This window comes from Mesoplodon densirostris, chromosome 6, assembly GCF_025265405.1.
Source record: "Mesoplodon densirostris isolate mMesDen1 chromosome 6, mMesDen1 primary haplotype, whole genome shotgun sequence".
Taxonomy (NCBI): Eukaryota; Metazoa; Chordata; class Mammalia; order Artiodactyla; family Ziphiidae; genus Mesoplodon; species Mesoplodon densirostris.
Window position 1 is genome coordinate 59,103,835 of NC_082666.1, and position 27,023 is coordinate 59,130,857.

Genomic DNA, 27,023 nt, shown 5'->3' on the forward strand with positions numbered 1-27,023 from the left:
TTCTCTTTCTGATATTTTGTTATTAGTGTATATAAATGCAACAGATTTCTATATGTCAATTTTGTATCTAGCGAATTTACCAAATTCATTGATGAGCTCTAGTAGTCTTCTGGTAGTGTCTTTAGGATTTTCTATGTAATGCATCATGTCATCTGCAAACAGTGACAGTTTTACTTCTTCTTTTTTCATTTGGATTCCTTTTATTTCCTTTTCTTCTCTGACTTCCATGACTAGAACTTCCAAAACTATGTTGAATAAAGCTGGCGAGAGTGGGCATCCTGGTCTTGTTCCTGATCTTTGAGGAAATGCTTTCAGCTTTTCACCGTAGAGTATGATGTTAGCTGTGGGCCTGTCATACATAGGCTTTATTATGTTGAGGTATTCCCCCACTATGCCCACTTTCTGATGAGTTTTTATCATAAATGGATGTTGAATTTTATCAAAAGCTTTTCCTGCATCTATTGAGATGACCATATGCTTTCTATTCTTCAATTTGTTAATGTGGTGTATCACATTGATTGATTTGATCTGCAGATACTAAAAAATCCTTGATTCCCTGGGATAATCCCACTTGATCATGGTATATGGTTCTTTTAATGTATTGTTGGATTTGTTTTGCTAGCATTTTGTTGAGGATTTCTGCATCTATGTTAATCAGTGATACTGGTCTGTAATTTTCTTTCTTTGTGATATCTTTGTCTGGTTTTGGTATCAGGCTGATGGTGGCCTCACAGAATGAGTTCAGAAGTGTTCCTTCCTCTGCAATATTTTGGAATAGTTTTAGAAGGATAGGCATTAACTCTTCTCTAAATGTTTGGTAGAATTCACCTGTGAAGCCATCTGGTCCTGAACTTTTGCTTGTTGGGAGTTTTAAAATCACAGTTTCCATTTCAGTACTTATGATTTGTCTGTTCATATTTTGTACTTCTCCCTGGCTCAGTCTTGGGAGATTGTACCTTTCTAAGAATTTGTCCATTTCTTCTAGATTGTCCACTTTATTGGTGTATAGTTGCTCATAGTGGTCTCTTATGATCCTTTGTATTTCTATGGTGTCAGCTGTAACTTATCCTTTTTCATTTCTGATTTTATTGACTTGGGCCCCCTCCCTTTATTTCTTGATGAGTCTCACAACCTTGTTTTTTTTAATTTATTTATTTTATTTATTTTTGGCTGCGTTGGGTCTCATTGCTGCACGTGGGCTTTCTCTAGTTGCGGAGAGCAGGGACTTCTCTTCGCTGCATGCGCAGGCTTCTCATTGTGCTGGCTTCTCTTGTTGTAGAGCACAGACTCTAGGCACGCAGTCTTCAGTAGTTGTAGCTCACGGGCTCTAGAGCGCAGGCTCAGTAGCTGTGGCGCATGGGCTTAGCTGCTCCACAGCATGTGGGATCTTCCCAGACCAGGGCTTGAACCCGTGTCCCCTGCATTGGCAGGCAGATTCTTAACCACTGCGTCACCAGGGAAGCTGTCACCGTGTTGTTTTTAACAGCAAGCAATATGGATAGTAAATCAGACATATATTTCTACAATATCTCCTTTTGAGCAAATATATCTGATATTTTTCAGCAACAGTCTTCTATCAACTTTCTGAACCAGGAGAGAATTATAGCAATACATAGTGCTTAAAAACAATGTGCAAGCAAAACGATTTGAAAGATTTTTAGAAAGAGTTAAGTCCATTCAGTAGAGTCTAAGTTACAAAGAACAGCTATTAAGAACACTTGGGATACTTAATTATATTCCAAGGAGTTGAAAACATCACTGAATATGTACAACAATGACAAGACTGGTTACAGAGCCCCTGTCAAGTTACCTTTGGGTTTATAGCAGGGAGTGGGTATGATGCATTCCTCTTTTATGTGGGGCTTGGTTTTGGGGCTACAGCCTCCGGTGTGCATTCCCCGATGGTCGATGCAGAGGACCACACGGTACCTGAGGCCCTGGCCACACGTCACTGTGCACTGGAAAGAGAGTGTAAGAGAGGAGACTCATAGGCAAAGCCTTGTTTACTTTTCTTCATTTCCCACCTGAGACTTTTTAAAGGGCTCCTTTTACAGAAGGACTCCTGGTGGCTTTATACCACTTTTTACTAGTCATGGGATCTTTGTTCTATTTGGCAATTTGAGGGTGAAGCTGGCTGAACATTAAATCACTTGCAATTTCTTAGCTTTGGATTAGTCAGTCAGCCTTTCTTAAGCACCCACTGTGTGCAAAGTCCCAAACCAAGTCGCAAAAAGGAGGAGAAAGTAAATTATAGAGTGTGCCCAATTTTGATTACCAAACTGTATGTCAATTTTATTAGTCACTTTGCTAATGACTATTAGGTCCAAATTATGGGAAATGCCAGCTCCCATGTGGACATTAAAATTTGTTTAACTTCCATCATAGCTAACTTATATCGCTGCATGGCTGATCCAATTGATTATAGTGATGTGGAAAAAAGACGTTGAAAGGAACTGATTCAATGGCCAGATGTAGACAGCACCTCCAGTGGTTCTACATGCCTGGGAGCAAGTCTAGATAGAAAGATGTCACAGCTCTGATCTGCTTCCACAAAGCCACAGGCTAAGTGAATAGCCCTTTGCCATCTCTGTGGCTGAGGGCACATCTTTCCATCTCACCCTTCCATCTCCTGTGCCATTTCACACCTTTTTCCACTAGCAGCCAGGAGCCCCCAGATAACATTTTATGCTTAAGCTGCTGCAGTGGCTTCGCTAAGGTGTAGACCGTTTTGGTTTTAATTAATCCCACTTCACCTCCATTCTAATTATGTTACTATCTTCATTTCATCTTTTTTTCAGTGAATAATATACATAGTTTTCATCTTAATCCACTGAAGACACTTTTTGGACATAGACAAAGTAGAAGAAATAAAAAATGAAACCAAACTTTTGGTCTACTGAGCTTGACCATCAGAACAGCATACACAGCTTCAGGCTCAGTCATCGGCCTCAATTATTCTTGACAGACATTTGCCTCCTCTTGCCATTTGAGGGAATGTTATGGGGAATGATAGAGGTTTCTTAAAGTAGCTTGAAGAAAGATGTTTGAAAAAAAATATATATATATATTTTCCTACTCATTTACTTTTGGTGGGGCTCGATTCGGGGCAAGCCTACTCTGGGGGCTAAACGGGTAGGCTTCGAGACCCCTCCAGAGGAGAAGTGGGGAGCTGCACAGGGTGGGTGGTGGGGTCATGATGAGGAGAGGGAAGAGTGGACTTACTCTCCTAACGAACAAAGAAAGAAGGCACAGTTACCGGAGACCACTCCTGTGCCAGCCATTTAGGGCAGTCAAAAATGTTGCAGGGCTGCACGATGGGCATCTTAGGGGTGTACATGCATTTCCACTCTTCCACTGAGGTGACATGCCCCTGGATGTCCTCCTCCACACAGGAAACTGCCCGGCTCTGGATGCCCCCCCCACACGAGGAGGAGCACGCGGTCCACGGGGTGGCCTCCCACCTACAGAAGCAAGGGGAGTCATCAGGGCAGACACGCACACTGCCCACCTCCTCAGTGAGCTTTCCCACCAACCCCTTCCCAGTGCCCTTTGGGGCGATCAGGTTCTGAGAGGCTACACTCCAGAGAACCAAAAGCCAGCTCTGGCCTGAAATCTGACGAGTCAGAGAGGATTCGATGCTGGCAAAAGTGCTCTGTAAGCCTCAAAGCTCTACACAGATGTAAGAAATTACTCTTTGAGAGCAGTCTACAAGGATAACTGTGGGGTCTGTAGCCTACTCAAAAGAGGGCTGTTCAGTCCTTCTTCTTTCAGCTTCAGTATAGATTCTGAGTGTGTCTGTATGTGTGTGTGTGGGTGGGTGTACATGTATATATAATATTTACATTATTTTATATTTTATAAATATATTTGCATCTATCTAATAGCTATCTATCTAAATATCTATCTCAAGACTAAAATTGGTTAATCAGTTAACACTAATAGTTTGTACCTGGGATAATACTTTTCATTTTCGATGCAATACTTTATTACTTAGCTTCTGGATACTTTTACATGAGAAGCTCAAGAAAGATTCAGGTAAACCAAATACTCTTTCTCCCTTGCTTCTACAGTCATCAACTTTGGGAGTACATGGATTTAGCATAATTCTGATGTTCAAACTGTATCATCATTTGGAGGCAAAATGTTAATATAGGCATTATCTACTTGCTCCCTAGCTGCTAAGGCCGGGGGTACTGACAGTTAGCACTCCCTAAAGAACTCCTGGAATTGTGAAGAATTTTGGCTCTGGTTCAAAGGCTGATGGCATTGGAATCTACAGATAAAGTAAAGTAAGGGAAAAAATAACAGTATTGTCAATAGCACTTAAGAGAATTTCATTGATTTTTCAGATCTCTACACAGCTCTGGTGCATCTGGGACCAGAGGCTGAGAGATATCTTTGCCCGGTTCTCTTCTCTCTTCCCATAGGTTTAAAGAATGTTGTAGTTTTTAACAATAAAAACATGGGTACTGGGCTTCTTTTTCTTGCATATATAGTCTGCTTGTTGATAAGGACTGCTAAAGATTTAAGATTTCTCTTAGAATTATGAGAGATATCATTGTAATGAGAGAAAAACAAAATGTCACCAAGTTGATCCACTTGAATAGTTAAATGTAAAAATACCACACAGGCATACCGTGGAGATGTGAATTATTCTCTACATGGGATTTCATGTGTATTGTGAGCCTGCTTTCTCTTTTGCAAGAGCCTGGATAATGTGTGTTTCCCAGTTACAGAGAATCTTCCTCCACATTTTCTCTGCACTGTTCAAGTCTAGGCAACAACTGTTATCTCCACTGCCAACAGCCTAAACATGCTGCCAAATACAATATTTTCCTATGCATATTTCCCCAGGAGACACATAAGAAAATGTTATTATGGGGAAACTGAGGTTCTCTGTTTAGCCCTTTCGAGACTCTCTGTTCCCTTTCAAGAGAAGGAAGCAGCTCTGTAGAGAGTTTCTCTTCCAAAGGGTAAGGCCAATTCTCATTTGTCTCCATGTAAATCTCTGGAGAGCTGGAGGTGGATAACAGGTCTGATTCAGACTGAAATTGGGCTGAATGTATACGCACAAATTTGCATTAGACTCGATTTGACAGTGAACTGAGAATATGCTTTGAACGGACATTTAATCTCTTAGAACATTAAGATGCCATAAAAAGAGCACATTTTCTAACTGGTACTCTAACATCCCTAAACTGGACCCTTCTAAAGAGACAGTGATTAATTTCTGTCTCAACACTTGGACCGGATCCATGGTGTAATTTTGTAAACAGTACTAAGTATCCTTTTCAATGTCAGTGATCACAGAAAGACAAATGATTTGAATATTATTCCAAGTATTTATAGTATGGTTCCGGCACTCAACTGTAGTTCTATATGTGAAAGTTATAATGTGAATCCTTGCATAATAAGAGGATTATGTGGAATTTCAAAGCAAAACATCTCGGTGCTTTAAAGAAAGTATAACAAAAGCTCAGAGAGGGCATCAGTTAGGATATCTTAAAACAGGGACCAGGTAAGTATTTGGAAAAAATATATATCCAAGAATCTTGCCCTGGAAGAATAAGAGATGACTTCATATATTTTAACTCCTTTGGCTTTTAATTTTTAAGTACACAGTATATTTAGTTTAAGAAATTCTCAAAATTAAGGATTATGTGGAAAAGTTACATATAGTAAGTATAAATTAAAGATTATTCATCAGACTATGTTCTTATATCATATTTAGATATATGTTATAGTCAAAGACTGAAAGCAAGAAAAAAGAATCTAAAAATTCTTTGTTTGTGTTAATGTTGTGTTTTGTATCTACACTTGTGGTCTTAAACCCATTCAAATAATTTCAATAAGTAAAGCCTTCTGCCTTGATCAGTAAGTAGCTACCCTCTGAGAACCATTTTTGAGCCTTAATTCTTCTTAAGAAATGAAAACATATTTGTAGAAATAACTTCCATTTAGTAAGGCTTTATCAATAAAGCAGAATATCTAACTTTAGAATTAGTTTAGTAACAGAAGTGCACAGGGTAAGAAATATAGTCTGTTTATTTGCTAGTTGTCTTTTCCCATTGTGATGCATGGACAGGCCAAAGTGTGCAGAAGACAGGGTGCAAATAAACCTCAAGGAGGTTCATCTCAATCTCTCATTGAGAATATTGAGCTTCAGGCACTTGGGGGAAATCTGAATATATAAGAAATCAAGTTTAACCTAAGACAGGCATTAGTCACACCACAGAAATATAAACAAGAGAGATCATAGATATGAAAGAAACTGAGGAGTGCCATTACAGGAAAAACATCAACTTGATGTTCTCACCCCTGATATCCAACTGTGCCTTTATCTCGAAATACACGGCCTTCACCCAACCAGATACATGCGTCCTATGAATACTTATTTTACAGATACAGGAATTAAAATCAAATAAAATCTTGGTTCAGTTAAATTAATCTTTTTATATTTTCATTCCATTTTTTTTTTCAAGTTTGGTTCTGGATCAAACCAGCAAAAGGATACATCAGTAGCATTCTAAAGTCATTTATTGTCTTTATCAATATAGACATAGGAAAGTGGGAGGGAGCTGATGAATGAAGTAACTCCTTAGTGGAAGAACTTTAAAAAAACCCAAACAATTATATATAGTATTAATCAAGTACCCCTTTCTATATGCTACCATTAGAATGGTGATAAGTGAGTTCTGGGCCAGTCCCTGGAAGTATTTAAGTAGAGGCTGGATGACAACTCGTATTGGTTTATACATGTGCGTGTGCGTGTGTGTCTGTGTATATATATATATATACATATATAAAATATGTCGGAATACATCAGTAGTAAATACACGTATATGCATATTTGTATAAATACATGTGTTCACATATGTGTGGTGAATGGGTGCGATTATTGGGGAAGAATGGGAGAATGAAGCATCACTGGGGAGCTGGACTAAAAGACTTCGAGGTCCTCTTTTTGTATTTCAATTCATTAAGTATTTGAAGATTTTCAATCAAAGATTTGCTTTATTTTACAGTTCAGAATAAAATTATTTTCTGGGCTTTGTTTAGTTTGAAATTGTGCAAACCACCGTGGATTATTTCCAATTATTTGTGATCTGATTTACATCTTGGGTTCTAAACAGCAGCTGACTCCCTGAAGTCCAAATGAGCAAAGAGAATAGAGCAAAGGTCTTGCTTAGCACAGTGGTGGCTTCACACCCAAATCTAACTTTTGCTCTCTGGGGAGCTGTTTCCAATGTGGCAGGCGATACACTCAGTAGCTAGAGTATTTTTCAGCTTCTCCAGTTTTCTTATGAATATATTAATAAAGAGAACAAGTTCTTTTAAAAGTTCCTCAATCACTTTAATGACTTTTTCTAGTTTTAAAAAATACCGTACTTTAAAAAAGCAGCATAGTACATGGAATTTTATGTTTTGGGAAAAAAACACACAAAAAACCTCCCCTCCCCATGAAATGTTCTGAACAATAAGGATATGAAAAAACTGCCTTTTTGTATTTAATTATAATTTCTTTGGAACAAAAAAAGGATATTCAAACCCCTATGCAGAGTAATACCACATCTGGAATTCCACATTTGTGGTATTGGGATAATAATTCAGGCAGTGTTTGTTTAACAGTTAGCAACAGTGCTTTAATGACTAGGGTCCTATTGCAGAGGAAACATAAAAAAAGGACAAAGGGAGTGAAAGAAAGACATAACATAAACCCATACACTGTATCTAATCATAGTGAATTACTGTGTCCACTGCAATGTAATCTGATCGTATCTTAAAATGGTTTTTGAGTGACAAGCTTACGGTCTGAGCAGACCAGTGTTATTCAAAAGCAGAGCTCAGGATGGATTGCAAAACATACTATCTACCATCTTATTTTTACAGAGAAACACAAAATCTATAATATATATATATATATATATATATATATGTATAAAAGAAGCAGAAGACTAATTTACTAATTCTAGCATCAGGATGATTGATTTACGTACCGAGGAAGGGGATGGTAGAGGTCATAAGGCATGATCTGCTTGTATCCGTCACTGTTAGGAACAATAATGCCAACCCTCTGAGTAGAAGGTACACACAATAAAATAAACACTAAATGATTACATTATACAATTTTTTTAGACAAATGCAAAGTAACATTAATAAATTGTCTCTAAAAAACAACACTAAAACAGTTCAAAATCTTTACGCTAGCATCTGTTTGAGGATGGGGCAAGTTCTTCGAAAGGGCAGCGTTTACTACAATTAGTTCTCTGATCCAGGCAGGAAATACCAGTGGAAAGGGTGGTAGTAAGAAGACTGGGCACCTCATCATTAACTATGACACAATAAGCTTGTAAATGTTCTTTAATCTCCCCAATTATACATCCTATGAGGTCATTATCATCATCATTATTAATGTTACTTCCAGATGCTCACCAAGCAATTTTATAGTTACAGTCTCACTTCTGATGAACGAGAGAGCTATGTATAAGAGTATGTACCTGGGAACTGACAACACTATGTAGCATGCATTAGCAAATAGGTAATGCACCCTTGGCAAATCTGAGGATTTTAGTAAAATCTGGAAAGCAGCCACTTGGTTATTTTATAAAGGGAAGGGGAACTAGTGAATATAGTAGGCAATGATCAACAAAAGCGCATTCCCTACCAAAATAAAGGTAGGGTAGTTAAAATGTGATAATAAAGATGAAAGATCTTTTTTTGTGGTCTATAAAATGTGATATGGCGTTAACTGCTATTATGGTGGTGGTTGTGACTGTTTTGACTGTTGTTAGTATACCTGGTGCTCTGGGGAACCTGTGAGATTTAGAGATAAAGACTAAAGGAGCCATAAGAAATGACATTTTAGGCTGTATGGCTAATGGATTCACAAGAAATGATATTATAGGCTGTGTGGGAGTCCCCAGAGGCCTTTAAGACTCCAATAAAGTACACTAACTACCTCACTGATTTCAAGGAAAGCCTCCAATTGGCAAGACTTTCTTCTTGCTGAGTCCCCTTGTTTGTGGGAGATTTATGACTCATGAATCTCAGATAAAGGGGCTAATACAACAGACTCTCCATCAAGAGTGGGAGACAGAGAGAGCTCAGTTCACGGATGTCATGTATTTGCTGCAGCAAGGCATGGTAGGTCATGAACAGAAGACACTTATTTTACCACTGACAAACGATAGCAAGTCCTTCTTTTGAATACTGAAGGAACTCATGTATTCTATTTTAGGATGAATGGAACTCAGGTATTCTGGGATATTCTGGGATGAATATCCATATTCAATATAAATGTTTGTATTTATATTTAAATAAATACATTAAGACTCACTCTGATCCCATCCTCTGACATAGGATGATACAGTACGTTCTTTTTATATAGCTAGTAAACCTAAGCTTTTGGGTAGAGTGAGCAAGGTATACTGCGGAACAGAAAGATAAAAAATAGCACTGGCTGGACATCATGCCTGGTAAGGAGGAGAGAGGGAGTAATAAAAAGGGTAGTTCCTAAGAAATTACTGAAAGGTAAGGGAGAAATGAGAGAAATGAAATTTGAAAGAAAACGAGAAACAAATCTTTGAATACAGATTTCTCTTCCGAAGAGGTACAAACACTGGAGTAGTAATTTGCTTATTTATCTTACATGACTACATTTTCTTCATTTATTTGTATGACTAAAGGTATTCATTTATATAACTAAACTTTCATGGTGTGTGTATGTGCATTAATCTTCAGTAACGATGTTCATGAAAATGGATGCTGCCTTTTGAGGAAGTTCAAAATCCCATAGCTCTAACAAACACAAGAATGGGATGAATATTAACATTAAACTTTTCTCCCTGTTTTCCAAGACAGAGAAACTTCCTATTCTTTTCTGCCTTCTTTTGACAAGAAATTGGATGTGAAAGGTTAATCCTGTCTTTGGTTAGAATCATGTGATCTCTTTCCAATAATTCTTCTGCCTAGTAATTAAGGAAAATTTCTTTCTAAAAGAACTGTATTTGATAGAATTCCAACCTTCCAAAGTTCTTCTAATAACTTTGGTAGTTAATTAAGGAACACAGACAACTGACTTTGCAGTTATATTTTAGCTAACCCTAGTATCTTCACTCATGCCTACATCCAGACCTAAATGCAGAAATGCATATCGCTGTCTTCGCTCCTGAAAAAATTTATGGCTATGATTTGTCATTCTCAATATTCGAACGAACTGTTACAGATCTCTGCCAACTGATTTATCAGCTGATGATGTTTAAAATGGAGGCAGTAATATTGAAGGAGACAGGCTAGAAGAAAAGAAGGGGAATGAAAGAGGGAGTTACAGAATTCAAGATGTTGGGCTTTGCATTGGACTGATTTAGAAATCATGTTTTTGTTTGAACAAGGAGCTTTAAACCTGGATTCAGCAAAACTATAGCTATATTTGTCTTTCTATGGCATAGGTCATGGTGAAGACTCATAAAATGACTCTATGGCACCTGTGAAAACAGAAAGATATCAAAACAATGGTGCTCTGTCCAGTCCTGTTAATGCATATTCATGTTCATGGGCTCTGCTCTCTCTTGGGGTTCATGCCATGGCCCTGGCCTTTCACCACATTGTCACAGAGGGGCAGGCAACACTGCCTAAACTTAACTCTCCATTGCTTCCTTTTAAGACACTTAATCTTTTTCTTAGGCAAAGTGTATCTATTGAAGAATGATGGAAAAGGACGCCATTTAGGGACTTTAAGAAATTATTTCCATGTTTAGGTCTTCATTTTTATGTGTATGTGCATGCATACATGTTTATGTATGCATTCAGACGTGTCTGAACATACATGCAGTGGGGAAGGAGGCAAAAATAATTTAAAAAAATGATCGCAAAGGGAAATGTAATAAACAGTTGGTTTGGGGGTAAAACTACTCATTCTCCATTGCCTTCACTATTCTGATTGCTCATGTACTTCCTACACTGGGCAATGACTTGATTCCATCTAAAGCCTCTCAAATCAAGGGTCGTGGTGGGAAGAAGAGAAGATGAGGATGAAGAAGGGGTCACTCTGGACTCATGTGATATAAGTAGAAGAAAGACATTGCACATCATCCTCTCAAAGTCCACACCTTGCTGAACTGTCCAATGACAGGAGAATGCTGCCATGTTATGACAAACTCATGGAATAAAATATTATGCAGCATATGAACATGAAGTCTTTTGAACTATTTTTAATGACATGGAATATGTTCAAATGTAATGTCAACTGAAAAAATCCAATACAAAATAGAATGGACAATGTAATCCACAATACTAAGAAAACTTATGTGCTCATATACCACCTATACAATCATTTTTTTTTTTTTTTTTTTTGCTGTACACGGGCCTCTCACTGTTGTGGCCTCCCCCACTGCGGAGCACAGGCTCCGGACGCACAGGCCCAGCGGCCATGGCTCACGGGCCCAGCCTCTCCGCGGCATGTGGGATCTTCCCAGACCGGGGCACGAACCCGTATCCCCTGCATCGGCAGGCGGACTCTGAACCACTGCGCCACCAGGGAAGCCCTAAGATCATTTTTATAAAGCCTATATATGTGTGTGTATGTGTATACATATGTGTGTGTGTATGTGTATACATGTGTGTGTGTGTACACATAAATATATTAGAAAAGGACCCAAAACAGTTGTTAGTTCCTGGTGTTTGTATTATGGGTGGGGTTTTTTTGCTTTCTTCTTTTTATATTTCTCTGTTTTCAGGAATTAGAACTTTTAAGTAAAACAAAATTCAAGTCTGAGAAAGCAAAAGACAGAAACATTTGGAAACATGATATAAATGGATGAAATGAGGCTATCCCTTCAATTCCCATGTGTCACTTAAAGATGACTGAGCCTTTGTCCTGAAATCATGTCAGAAGCTATTATAGAACAATATCCCTGACTTTAAAAATCAAGCCCTCTTCAGGCTCACACTACTCAGGTGTGAAATTTACATATTGTGACATATCTCTCTTTCCAAGAAAAGTCCTAATATAACTAACTTCATGAGCACCTAATTTGCGAGGTTCTGGGTTCTTCTTACAATAGAAACGAATCATAAGGGGTTGCTTTCATGGCTTCAACTGTCCCTTCCAGTGCATCTCTCATGAACTCTTGCCTCTTCTCCAGGGCTGCAGAACCTTATTTCTAACGTCCTGATGGCTGGATGTACTCTCAGTATGTCAAGCTCAGTGGGTCCAGACAATTCATTATCTTCCCCTACAAACTGCTTCTTCTCCTGTGATCACTGTTACTGTTCAGGGCACTGCCATCCTCCCATCCACCCAGGCTGGATACCGTGGGGGCATCGTTGCTGTTCTCTTTCCTGTATTCCCTACAGACAGGAAAGTCTTCCAGTAGTGATGTCTGCCAAATACATCTCTGTGACATGAATTTAGGCCCTCTCGCATCAGTCTCCTAATAGATTTCTCTGCCTGCAGGCATTGTCTCCTCCAATCCAGCCTGCTCACTGCTGTCATAGCAACAGATACTTTACTTCCCAATGCAGCCCATAACACCCAATGAAAGTTCTTAATCAAGGGCTACCTCTTCTAAAGCCTGTCCTTATTTTCCCTCTCAACATGTAGCCAGACGCTTCTCTCTTCCTCTTCCAAATACCCATAGCACTAACTCCCCTCATCACTTTTAACTGTATACTATCTTTTAACCATGTATACATTTTCTTTAGGTTAACAATATGGGACAAAATCCATATTGGTTCTTTACTGTATCTTTTAACACAGTGCCCTGCACAGAGGCAATTCATTAATAATCAGTCAACGAAATCATGCCATTGATGTGCAGACACAAAAGCAAAGCTACCATCCAGAATGAAAGCAAGCAAACAAACAAGAACAAGGTTAAAAAATCTCCCAAACAAACTGCCACTCACGGTGCACATCTTTAGTCCCACTCCTTGCCTTTTGCTAGCTCCGCCATCTGTATGAGGGGCAGGCTGTTTTAGAGGGTAGTTTGGCTGCTCTGACAAGCAGAGGTGATTGGGTGACCTGGGGCAGAGAAAGGACAGCTTAATGGCAACTGTGCTTCTAAGCTGCTTGGCTAAGCTCTACATCTCTTCCACTGGGCATCTCCCAGAAATAGCCATGACAGTCTTTTAAAAAATCTTCTCTTCCCTGTCTGTCTCATATGTCTTTTCAGGTATCATGCTGCTTTGTAACTGCACAATTCAACTTCCCTCCGGCAGTGTTGTGGTCTAGACTCTCGTTGGCTTTACTTTGCCTTTGCCATGGTACCAAGCACAGAACTTGGCACAAGGTTGGTACTCAATAAAAAAATGAATGAAATTGTGGGTGGTGGGGGCAGTTCTGTCACAGAAGAGAGTGATTCATCTTTTCTCAATAACTCCAGGCCAATAGAAACCAATCTCTTCCCAAGCAACTGTTCAGAATGGGGGAGGAGAGAAGTAATAAAAAGTTGGCAGAGACTCAAGCATTTGCTTTCTCATGAGTGGCAGAGCACAAAGGATTATAGCATAATGAGGACAAGGACCCCCTGAGGAGTTGGGAGATGGAAGGTCTGTTCTCCTCTCTGCCAACTCTCTTTCTGTGTGACCTTGAGTGCATTGCATTTGGACCTCTGTGTTGGTCTTCTGCAAAATCTAAGTATTGGATGAAATCAGGAGTTTTAAGATGAAGTAAGAATGGGTGCCTGGAAACCCATCTCATGGAGCTCTATCTTACCTGTCCCCTTCCTAGTGGCTGCTAAGGGCAGAAATCAGAGTTCTGTGGACCACAGATTGAAAACCACTGAACTAGGTAATCATCTCAAAAGCTCTCCGATTTTAAAACTTGATGACTTTACAAAACACCATAGGTTTCCCTGTCATTTAAAGAGGCAAGCTGGAGATCCAGCAAATGAGGAAATATTCTGTAAATAGGTTACAATTTTTTTTAAAACATAGTAACTGCTAGGCAACATTCATTTATCTTTTAGAAATCAGACCAAAAAAGCCCTGCTTCATTGTCTAGGATTTGAAAACATTTTAAAGATACATATTCATTTTCTGCTATAAAACCAACTACTGGAGAGTTTTTGATCATTTGATCCAAAATATCATAATTTCCTTATATTTATATTTCTGTGGTTAAACATTTCTGATATTAATGAATGCAATTTCTGAACTGCTTTTAAATAAATGGGACTAATATTTCCTTGGGCTTTGTTTAGCTTTTCCTGTACTGTCCCAAGTGATTTGGTCATTGTTTGATTTGAGTAAACATCAGTATTTACATTTACATGAAAAAGGCATGCGTAACCCAGGTTTGTGGTCAATTCAGAGATCCAGGGCACCAAACTTTGCATTGATATGGTTGGCAGTTCTGTGCTGGCTGTGGAGGTGTATGGTGGGTTTAAACCAGATCTCACAGGTTGCTGCAGGCATCATGCAGAACAAGGGTACCCGTAGGATATGATGACACCAGGGCAGGTGACCTGAGTTTATGTAGCATAGGAGCTGCTCTGGAAGCGGAGGTACTTAGGTCCATGACCCAGCTTTCTCCTGCCTGCCCTGACTTGGTGCAAATCGCATAACTTCTTTGGGCTTCAGTATTTTCATCTGTAAATATAGATGATAATCCCTGTCTTGCTAACCTCCTGGGGAAGGTAAAACTGGATGGAGATAACAGATGTGAAAGCACTGTAGAAACTTCAAACAGCAGTTAACATTGGGCCAGTCATGTTATAGGGTTGGTTCTCAATAACGATAGCTGACTTGCATTGAGCGCTTGGCATCTTGCTGAGAGCTTTACGTGCACCATCTCATGCACTCTCTATAGTTCCTGTCTGACAGGAATACTATACTCATTGGACAGATGGCAAAACTAAGGCCTAGAGAAATTAAGTAAAGAAGCTACTTAGCTAGTAAAGTCAAACTGAAAAATGGAAGTAAAAAATGAGGATGATGATAATACCTGTCCTATTAACTTACAAGTTAATTAAAAGATTGCATATAATTACACTTTTAAAAAGTTTAAAATGTAGTATATGAAGTGATCGTTATTATTAGTGCTGAACTGGCTTGGTGGAAGAACAGAACAGTAACTGAATTAGAGTTGATTGTCTGATACTGTGTGGTAGGTCTATAAACTTGGGAAGGGTATGACCATGTATTCTAAAAAGCATCAGAACTCTGCTTTATTTATCTCATCATAAATGCAGGAAAGTGCAAATGGGATTTTACGATGGTATTTTTTGTCCCTTATTCATTAGCTACTTAAAGTAGTATATTTAAAGGAGGTTGAGCCAAAAGAAGGAAGTTGTTACTTTTCTAAGTAATGTACCTACTTTTATAAAACAAACAGAGCTTCGTGACTAGGAAAACATTTCAGTATACTTTAACTGCCAACTGAGAAAACCATTTTCTAGCCCTTACATTGAGTTCTCCTTTTTTGGAGATGGACATGGCATAAACCCCACGCAGATTGAATGGCAGTGTCTCATAGCTGGTTACGTGGGGATTTTAGGAGTTGCTAATTACCTTAATTTTTCATGATCATGATTTTTAAAAAATCTGATAAATGTGATTTGCTTTCATGAAGCAATTTCCTAGGAATTTACGTTTCCTATTGTTAAAGCAGCAAATAGAGAGCTACCTCTCTAGAAGACCCATATGCAATTTTAGAGTTCCAAGCCCTTTCATGGAGGAGAAAGCTGATTTCTGGAGAGTTTAGGAGTTTCTCTGAAGGAACATCAACATTATCATAACGGTGATCTTAGTCATAATAGCTGCAGCCACTCACATTTATTGAGTGCTTGTTGTGTGTCAGGCACTCTGCTAAGCTCTTTAAATGTATTACACCCTTTATTCCTCATGACAGCTCTACGAAGTAAGTAGCTATTATCCTTACTTTGGAGGATGAAAAAACTGAGGCTTAGTGAGAACAAGTAATTTGCCGAAGGCTACCCAAACCAGTAAGTGACAGAGCCAGGATCCCAAGCCAGGCTATGTTGTTCCAAAGCTCCCCTCCTAAATCACCACGGTAGAGTGATAATCACTGTATCACCACTGGACTAGTTGGTCACCAAGTTAGTGTGACTGGGTTTTATAGGTCCACTGTACATACTGTCGCTCACGCTGCAGATTATTTCTCTTGCATTAGGATTTAAGTTGCATTAGGATTCAGTTCTGAGATTTTGTTCACACTTTGGTCCCATGGCCAGGGAGGACTTATGCAATTTGCTGTCAAATTAAATGGAGCTGGACAAAATAAGTCCAGTTGAACTCAAAAGAACTGCCACTTGGGGCATACAAGTTTGGGCATTTGCTTAGGACTGCTGCTCTGAATTCCTTGAGGGAAGGGGGAATCTGGATGTAGTTTCAGCAAAAAACAGATCTGTTTGCTAATGACTGTGACCATGATAGTGTGATGAGTGGGAGCTTTTTTTGCTTCTCCAACCCTTGCCAATTTAAGCCCCCTTCATTACTGCCTTGGAGAGAAAAGCAGAGGTCTGTGCCAAAAACACCCAAAAAAACAAACCAAAAATAACTTGAAAAGGTGGTTCTCTGATCTTCTCACAAACAATGTCTTGCACAATTCCCCCCAGGCAGCCTTAACAGTCTTACCAGTCTCCTAGACTGAGTTATGTAAGGCCAAATGTAGCCTTTTTTCACATTGAAAGACACTCTGAAAACATAAGGTGCTTATTAGCTGAACTAAAACTATGCCTTTTTAGTTGTTGCTGAACCACAGATATACATTTGGAGGCTTTCTGGCCACATGATAGACTTTACCCTTCATCCAAGAAGCAATGATGACACAAACCATTGCACAAATCACCAGGTACTGCATTAAAAAAAATAATTTCCCCTCGTGTAAAACAGAAGCCATGATTATAGCATGGCAGGCACAAGGAGGATTTTACATTTGATAAGATTCCAAGTGTCTTAGCTACTATAGTGTTGAATCAATGAAGCAGAAAACATGTTAAACACATCCAGATCTCTGATATCCAGAAGGGCCATGCCTCCGGACTTCTGGGTGTGCCCAAGTTGGGACCACCACCAGAACATATACTATACTCTGTATAGGGTGTGTGATGGGACTAGTGATAACATAGCTCTGAGGCACCCATGAGAAATATTCTCAATTTTAGCTAAAAGTTATTAAATTTTAAACTTCACCTTCTCTTCTGTCTCATTATAAGCGTTGTTTTAGCCTCCTTTTTGAGACCGCTTTTGGCCTGGAAACAAAGTATTTTGTCATGTCGTAAAAATAACTGCATAAATGACATCAGTAGAGAGCAATACAGCTTTCTTGGGATGGAACAGCTGGCCACCAGTTAAGCTCACTTGTTGGTCTCGTAGTGAAAGGAACTCAAATTCCTGTCTCAGGAAATGTCGACTTACTACATGTTATGGATATTCAGGCTTGCTTTAGAATAGTGGAAACCAAGAATGCTAAGTCATTGAATTCCACGTGTCTATTATATACAGAATGCTTTTACCTATGTATGAGCTATAGACAAAACTGGAAAGAGATATAGCAAAAGCATTACCTCTTGTGTTTTCCCTTTTGGGGGCTTCTAGATTTGGACGCAAAGGTGTTGTTTAATGTCACCATGTCACTCTTGATTTTACTATTAGACAGTTAAATCTGTAGTTAGAAAACAGTTCCTTGGGGGTTTGATTCTGCTGTGTCTGATGAGAGGGCAGACCTATTTTATCGAGTCTCTTCATCTCCTTTTCTCAGACTATCACTTCTTATTTTCTCTTGGAATTCAGGAAGGTTGCTTTGATCCTGGATATGCAAATGAGTTCAGTGAATTTCACAGCAATCCTGAAGTATCTTAACCTCAGACTAGCATATCTACATTTCCTAAAGCAGTTTCCTCTTAAACCTCTTCTACTGCTGTCTTAATTTTTACAGCTTTCTTTAATTACCTCTGTAATAAAAAAGCAGCTTCCTGACATTTGCTTCTAACTTATTTTTTGTCTCCTTTTCTCTCTCTTTTTTAATAGCCACCTGTCCCAACATTTATACATGTGCTGTATTAGATGTTTTAAAATAACAGACATAGAAAAAGGATAAATTTCACAAACTTCTTTCATGTAGGATAGGCTTTTGCTTTTGAATAATAAGAAATAGGCCAAAAATATTACTCCAACAGAAAAGATAGGTGAAAATCAGAAGCCAGAAAAAAAATGAGTAAATTATTTACTGATTAGAAACGTATTTCTTAAAATTGTTAACAAAATGCTTTCACTTCACAACTGTTTTTCATGGCCGTCTCTTCACTGAAGTTTTTTCTCAGTGGGGGAAAAGCTTTAGGCAGTTGTGGGAAGTGAATTCATCATTTCTCCTAGAAATACACACATAAATTTTCATGGAACTGTGTATAAGACCTTCAAAGTTGTTCTATGGCTGAGTCAACCCATTTGAATTGGGATAATTATGCTTTTTATGCACTGGTCTTCCTGGTATAGATATGGATAAAGATGTATAATAAGTAAAATAATTTTAAACTAGGGTTGAATTGCATAAGTTAGGATTATCTTGGCTAAAAATACCTCATACCCTTAATATTTCTAAAATAAAGAGGTCCAAGCAAAATTTTAACACCTCATTTGGTTTTATACCATATCCAATCTTTAATACATAGTTTTCTGGTGTAATATGAAGCAAAATTGAACTTCACCTGAATTATATATTTATAAAATATCTACTCTTCTGTTTCTTTAATGAAAACCTGTTATTCTGAGTTCACTTTTATCAGCTAGGTAATGTGGCGCCTATGAGTAAATTAATAATAGCAATTTCACATCACCTGTAGAATTTACAATTCCTGAATGTGAGCCAGAAGAGTACAAGAAAACACACTTTAGAAAGGTAACAGCAGAAAACAAAAACTAAAATTGCATTGCCTACAATTCAAAGATAGAGTGATTTTCAGCCACATGGCTCATGTAGTAGTTTACCTATTCAAAGTTTTGTTTTATGAATATATAGTTAATAAACTATGATTTTAAAAATACCATTGAGATGTTTCTCAGAAATCCAAGGGTCTTGGAAAGGATTCTCTATCTTTTGGTCTTCATGATGAGTTTTGTAGGATAAGAGTTTTCATATATCCTCTCTCACGTGTTGAGGATGAATAAGGCAAGTTAATAAAATTACCAGGTAGTGTTGCAACTAAAAAAATATTACACCCATGAAAAGATTCTTGACCTTCACTTCTATGACTACTCATCATCTGAGATATTTCATTCATCAGTCTGATTCTTGATCCTGCAAATAATTGAGGGTCAATTATGGTTTCCCCAAAGCAAACATATGTGAAAGTGTCAAGTGTCTCTTTAAGGCTCCTAATTAAAAAGACCTTTAAAAAAGAATCTGACTATTAGAAATAAGTCCTGCTTTCTCTTCAACAAAGGCTGAGTTTATTTAAATGTGGAAGAACTGTTCTAAGGCTGGTTTTGATTCTGGTTAATTGGTGTGGCCCACCATAGGCTAAAATGGGTCAGCTGTGACCCTGAAATATGGTCGGCTCTGATCATCTCACTGATCAGGTGACAGAGTGAAAATTCAAAGAATCCTGAGAACACTGTTCCATCACGTTTGTTAAGGTCAGAAGCAAGTAACCAGAGTGAAACAAAATCAGAAGAGAAAATGACTCTGCAGAGTGCTTTCCCTGCAGCTTTACCAATGGAAAACCTATAGACCCTGAGATGGCATCTTACAGTAGCAAGAGTAAGGGGCATGGGTTCTAATAACACATGACTAGGAATGGACACTGGACAGCAGCACTTATTTATTTTTAATTTCATTTTATTTTTAATGAAACTGTTTTTAAGAAGCTTATTTGAACTTGATCTATGTTTATGGTAAACAAACTGGTAAATGTGACTGACCTGGCTGGACAAGGATCCAAGTTGCACTCCTGAAGCTTGGGCTTGGGTTTGATGTTCTCGGGGTAATAGTGACAGTATTGGTCAGCAACCACTCGGTTACTCCGAAGATCGTAACACTCAGCCGATGTCAGCTGGTAACCTGCAGTATCAAACCATTCAGGCAAATTTCAATGTACACATCAATGCAATATATACCCTTAGGCTTTTTTGGCCATCTCATATTAATGAAAATTCTTCCCCAATGCTCCAGACATTTCCAGGACCAAAGACAGATAAATGGAAGGCTTGTTAATTTTTGCAGGCCTCAAAAACTGTGTTTTTCCACTCAAATTTTAATAATTAAATTATACCATAGGGCTTGAACTACATAAGAGCATAGCTAGATTATAAGACTGTCGTAAGTACTATTCTTATTAATTTCTTTTTTATAATCTAAAAGTCTAACACAGAATTCTGTATCCAAAAAAGGTCATCAGTGTTTATTTACTAACCACCTCATGCAAGGATGCAAAATTGCCTCCCTCGTACCTGGAGCCTCAGTGAGAATAAACTCCCAAATTAAAAAAAATAACCCCCAACACCACTCCTCTTGGTCAGCGGGTGACCATGGGACATGACATAGGATCGGGTACTGCTAGCTGCCTGGAAAATTTTTTTTTTCTTCTTTGCCTAAATTCAACCTGAATGGGTTAAGCTGAGTAAATGGATGACTAATACCTCAACAGTAGCCATCATAAATCTCAAGTTTCCCTACACAATTAAAAAAATACCTCCTACTGTTCAATTTTTGTTTCAAAGTCCTTTACCATTTCTCTTTAATTCTCTAGCTAATATTTCTTGATTTCCATGCACAAATTTCCACTCTTTAGAGAATCCTCTTTATTTATTTATTTATTTAAAAATAGTGTTGCTGAGTAATACTTAATTCTACTCATAGTATGTTTTACCTTTCCTACCTACCTCTTTCTTGTCCTGTGGATTTCTGGTGGGATGGTGATGAGGACTTAGATTCTTGGGGTGAAAAATAAATGTATATAGAGTATTTTTTTAAAAATTAGGCCTTTTGTATCATTCTAACCCTAATCAACTCCAAAATAGATTCCCCATGGGCAGTGGTTGAATATTGTTATTGCTAAATAAGTGTTAGAAAGTCAGATTTAGAGTCATTAAAAGTCCTGCAAAAGATTTTAGGAAATCAGAAGGAGGCTTCTAAACCAGATTTCCTGACTTGAAGCTGTGTTCTCAGACCACCCACAAAAATTAATTGTTCACTAAAGACCTAAAAAAAGATCTTTTAACAATTTTACTGTAAAGATGAAAAGCATGGAAAGTAATGGCTAAGAACACATGTTCCATTTAATTTTTTGTCTTATAAGAAAATCAAAAAGCAAAATGATATTTTACATAAGTAAACATGCTTTTGTTTTTCAATTACATTATACTTAAAGCAGATAGTTTGATGACAAGCTAATTATTTTATAAATTTCCAGAAAATAATTTCTACTCAAGGACAGAATTTATCAGGTAGTAAAATGTGGGCACAAGCAGTAAGTAAACACTAAATGTGAGATTATGATTTTTAAAAATTGTAATTTGTCAGCTAAAAATGTGGCTGGGAAGCTCTTCCAGTGTGTGTGGAATGAAAACTTAAAACACAAATGAAATAAAGGACCAAAATGGTCAGATAATTGTGTTTTCTAAAGTTTCACAGGGTATTTGGAGTAGCAATTCTTTACACTTAGGGAAATGCTCAGCTAGTTGAATGTGGAACCAGAAACATATAAAGGAATTTAAAGATCATTTCTTCAGCAATTTTCAAACTGTGGTCCATGAAACGTGCGGAAGGCTGGTTTCTACATCTTTCAGGTCTTCACTCTGAACAGTGTTCTTTTATCTGGCTCCCTAGTAAGATTTCCTTGGAAGAAAGCGTTTGATAGCTCAGCACATTTGAGAACTACTGATGGTTCTAATTCTTCACTTAGATGTGAGGAAAATAAAGCCCAAAGAGGTTGGTTTGTATATGAATCTAACATTAATTGCCTTATTATATAGCAAGCCATTATCAACGTTACTGAAATTATATGCCAACAGCAGCTCTATGTGAAACTGACGCAGCAGGCCTATTATTGAATTGCTACTTCTCACAGAACATGTTTTTTACTTAAAAAGAAAAGACAAAAAAAATACTTCCTTAGATTTCTTTTTTCGAAACTGCTTCCTGTGTTAGTCATTAATAGGTGTATCAAAACAACATATTCCCATAAATATCAAAGTAATTGGCACTTTATTTTTAAGCAAAGTAATTTTCCATTCAGCACAGATAGAGCAACTGGAAACACTATTTTACTGAAATGCTTAAAATGTTGAATTAATCGTTATGTAACAACCAAGTGAAAGCACTTATTTTTGACTAAGTGCTTTTAAGGTAAAATTGAACAATGCTCTATAGAACCTCCTTTTCAACGGTTTGTTCACATTATGCAGACACAGGTAACACAGCTGAAGATGAATTATGTCATATATTCTTATTGTTTTATGAAAATTAATGGATAATCATTTGACTCCATTTTGAGGTAATATCCTTCTTTTCTCTTATCAAAATAATATAGTGATACCTATGTGGTTTCTCTTATCAAAATAATATAGTGATACCTATGTGGATTAGCTAAAGTGAGCCAATTAACAGGCTTCCATGAAGCTGGAGCTACAATTTATTTCATGTGCTCATTTTTAAAGGAATATACATAAAATTTACACCCATTAAATTACCAAAGCCTTAAAAAAGTGATAGTCCACAAATACTGGCTCAGTTAGCAACAAAACTAAAATATTCATAGACTGCTTATTACCCTTCTGGAAAGAATTTTGGTAATATATGCCAATAGCCACAAAATTTCTGAAACTCACTCTTGCGAATTTAGTCCAAGGAAATAATTTGAAAGGAGAAAAATACTTAGGTATTAAGTTATTCATTACATTATAATAGAGGAGTTTAAATGAACTGAATGATCTTCTAGAGGGATATGGTTAAATAAATTCTTATAAAATAATTCATGGAAATTATTCTGTAGCCATTGTAGTAATTATTAATGGTGTGGGGGACCTTTTCCAGTAACACAAAATGCTGTTCGTGTTACAGACATGATGGAGCAGAGATGGGAATTCATTTGGTGACTTTTCAGGAGAGATGTGTTTTAATGTATAAATAAGTCAAGTGGCATTCTTTTTACTGTATGGATGACAAGGTAGAGCTGACAAATAACTGAGCCTAAGTGTATGGTGCAGTGATTTTTTTTTCTGGTAATAAACTGTTTTCTTTAATTAATCTCTGATTCTTCTTGGATACATCATGCTATGTAGAAGGCCTGATAAACACTCTTCACTCGATTCCTTAATAGATAAGTTCATTCAACCAGAGTAGTTTGTTCTCAAATGAATAGAATCACCTCTAGACCAAGCTGTTGCCTGGGTATGACACAGCTTGTCCTGGACTTCCATGAATCCAGGAAAGGAGGAAAGACCATTTCCTCTGATGGGGCTCTACAGACAGAAAACGTTCATGGGGCATCTACACTGAGGTATCTGCCTTACAGGAAGGCTTCAGGATTTGGCCTCACTAAGAAAGAATCTGATGCACCCAGCACTTCCATATGCTGAAGTGACTATTTTTATCACAGCTGAGTCTTCCCTCAGAGACGCCAAGAGCTCCTAGACTAAGTGAGCACCATTACCTCCTCCACAGGTTGCTGAGCAAGGGAAGAAATCCGTCTCCCTCCATCGGTGGATGATAGGCTGATAGAAGATGAACTGGACTGTACTGTCTGCGGGCCCCGAGTTGCGGATCTGCAGGAGACAATGGCAAAGCAGAGGAACTAATGTGACAGAGGGGTGCCCTCTGGGCTCCTTGCAGCTTGGACAAGGACGTGTGGTAGTAATGATGGCCTCAGGCTGTGTCCAGGACAGCACTGGGAGAGAAGGGGCAATGGCAGTATCACCCATCTTACCATCTAACCAGCAAATGGTCCTGGCATAAACCATCACTATCATCACCTTCTCAGTTCTGTTGCCACAGAACAAGGAATGGCAACGTCTCAACTTGTGATGCTAGCAGGACTGTATACCAAGCCACTTATTCCATTCCCTTACCCTCTTTTATTTCCAACCTCTCTGGTATGACAGGTAAAATTATATGGATTTTTCAATGTGGGTTCAGAAATAGACAGCTTATTCTAAGAAAATTATAAATGCAATACGCTGCAAAAAAATTAAAGGTACTTCCACTGGTTAAGAGAAATAAAGAATTAAAGAATTAAATAGCCCTTCCCACTCAGAGACATACTTGGAGATTCCTGGCAATTCAGTGATTCATATATCTTAATGTGCAAAGTTACCAATGGGAAGCTCGCTAAAATGCAAATTCGTGGGTTCCAGCCCAGAGATCCAGGCAATTCAAATGTAGACAGTCCAAAAATCAAATGTTGAAAAACACCAAGTTACATTATAAAAGCATTTACTTCAAATAAAACATGTGTTTATGGAAATTATAGCTCCTTTGTTTTTTAAAAGGGAGGAATGTGAGGCAATAATTCTTTAATAGTTTAAAAGTACAAGATTGAGGAAACAAACTCAACCTGAAAGAGAAGGAAAAGTATCCAACAGGAAAAATGCCTTGCTTTTACAAAGACAGAATGATGTCATACAACATTTAGACAGTTGGGCAAGGGCAAGGCTCGGGCTATTTATTACACTAAAGGAAGTTCCATGGACAATTCCAACTCCATCACAGCAAGTACAGAAGCAACAGTCAGCAGAGTCATGTGGCCTAAGTCTTTGTTAATGTTTTCAAGCCTTAGCACTGTTCCAACTGTCCTTTATCTAGAAGAAATTGATGGATTTGGGCTTCAGATTTTTTTTTAAAAGATAGCCCTTTTTTTTTTTTTTTTTTGCTACTGAGTTTAAAAACTGGATTAAATACCTAGGGTGCAGAGGGAAATAGGAAAACCGAAGAAACAAGGAACAGGTGCTAAACCCTAGCTCAGTTTTTGGCATTTGGATAAGAATATGAAATGTTCCTCAGAAAACCTGGAAGTGCTGCAAAGGAGAAAGAAGAGAAAAAAGCTACAGAATATCTCATATTATGCTAGGATTCTGACCCACGGAGCATCCAGGTCTTTCCTAATTAGAATAAACAGTGATACAATTCCCTACTTTAAAGCAACAACAGCTGAAGCAATACAGTGTCTTTCACAAAAGGGGAGCATGGCCTACAGATTAATATTTCTCAGTCCTATGTGTCAGATACAGGATATCTAATTGCTTGCTTAGGGAGGTAGTATTAATCATATTCTTTGGAAAGCTGTTTTTTTTTTTTTTTTTTTTTTTAAGCTCACAAAAGCCGATAGCTCTTTTGGGATGTGTGATTATCATGCTGGAAAGCTATTAGAAGAGGACTCTCATTTGAACACAAGCTCCATAAAAAATAAAAAGACCAGAAAATTTGTTTAGATCTGGAGAGAGAGATTATTTTGCAAAGGTCCCTTTAGGGATGCTAGAAATTAAACTAAGTCCTAAGAAAGCGTGTGTGTGTTGTGGGGGGTGGGGCGGGAATCAAAATGAGGAGGATATAACATCCAAATACTTGGAGAAACCTTGTTCTAGAATATCTACAGTGCCCGGGCTTACTTTCTGGCATGCTTAAAGAGCCAAAAAATGGAGCAGGTCCTTTTTTGAGCTCCCTGGGAATTACCAATAAAACCACCACATGCCCAAAGAGAAAGGCATGAATGTCAAGGAGTTTTAGCATCACGAGGGAGTGTTAGTAAATACCATGTTGAAGGAAAGAATACAAGCAGCTTAGAAAGAATATTGTCCTCAGTGAGTTCAATGAAATGATGCACAATGACCACAAATGCAGGGACTCTATGCCTAGATTTGAAAAGAGATTGGAAAGAACACGGACATCTTATTTCAAACAGATGAAACCAATTATGGTGTATCCAAATCTCTGATCTCATAATCTTGCTTGGTTCCTTCCGCCCTGAAAGCACTCCTGCTTCTCCCTTCTCAATAGTTGCCTTCTTTTAATAAGAACAGCTACAACTACCACAACAATCAGTACTTACTACATTCCTACCGTGTGCAGGGAACATTTTATTTATATTAAATTGAATCTTAAAACTACTTTGCATTATCGTCCACATTTACATTACAATGAAAAAAATGAGGCTCACAGAGGTTAAGTGACTAGCTCAAGGCAACACAGCAAGGAAACAGCAGAGCAGGGATTTGAATGCAGGTCTGCCTGTCTCTAGAGCTGCCATTCTAGGTACTAAGCAATCCTATCAGTGTTGTGAAGCTATAGACATTTATCTTTAGTGGTATCCTTGTAACTCTTCTCAGTATCTTCTTAATTTTACATTAACATTTCAGAGTAGAAAAAATATTAAAAAAAAAAAAAGAAGAGGCTAACTGGATGCCTAACTTTGATGGCCTAAATTGTTGCTTACAGAGATGAACCACCGTGTTCCTTTTTCCTGGTTTTATTAATTCTGGGCTGCTGGGACTCTTTTTATCATTAGGTCTGGAACTTCATAAACCCTAAATCCTCAGACATCAGGTTTTGGTTCTCAAATGTACATTGAAAGCTTCAGTTTGACACATTAGAATTTTGTTTTAGGGAACTAAACCATCTGGCATATGCAATTTTGACCTCTTCAAGTTAATAAGGAAAAAGAATGTTCCGAACCAAGTTTTTCTTCCTATAATTATAATGGTTCAGTGTTTCTAACTCAATATAATGACTTCTCACATTGAAAGTAAAAGAGAAGACAAAGCTGGTCACTTTCCATAACAGTTGATCACGCTGTCATGGTAGAGAACTGCAGGGCGTACAAATGTGTGCTTGGATAACTGGTAAGTTTAAAGTCCACGTAAAATCAAAGGAATCAAGGAGAGATTTCAAACTCACAAAAGACATCAAGCACACATAGGCTCTTGCAGATGAAGCACTATGAAATGCCACATTTTCCTTCTCAGTGGGGAAAAGGGTAACTTGTGAGCCTTGGGATGTTCGCCAACTAGGTTCCTTTCTCTTTCGAATGTCGTAGAAACTTTCGCCCCAGAAGGACTGGCAGAGGAGCGGG

At 38.0% G+C, this 27,023-nt stretch overlaps 1 protein-coding gene across 3 annotated transcripts in view; it reads right to left on the bottom strand.

Annotated features, from left to right (window-relative positions):
• ADAMTSL1 (ADAMTS like 1) overlaps positions 1-27,023 on the bottom strand; it is a 475,434-nt gene that overhangs the window by 261,652 nt on the left and 186,759 nt on the right. For 2 of the 3 annotated variants that reach the window (XM_060102065.1, XM_060102068.1), the window contains exons 8-12: positions 23,613-23,724; positions 19,882-20,020; positions 7,998-8,048; positions 3,257-3,461; positions 1,811-1,958 (exon numbers count right to left, since the gene is read on the bottom strand). In XM_060102065.1, the coding sequence (XP_059958048.1) occupies positions 1,811-1,958; positions 3,257-3,461; positions 7,998-8,048; positions 19,882-20,020; positions 23,613-23,724 (655 nt within the window). The remainder of the gene's footprint in view (positions 1-1,810; positions 1,959-3,256; positions 3,462-7,997; positions 8,049-19,881; positions 20,021-23,612; positions 23,725-27,023) is intronic. The other variant, XM_060102066.1, reaches the window with a different exon arrangement.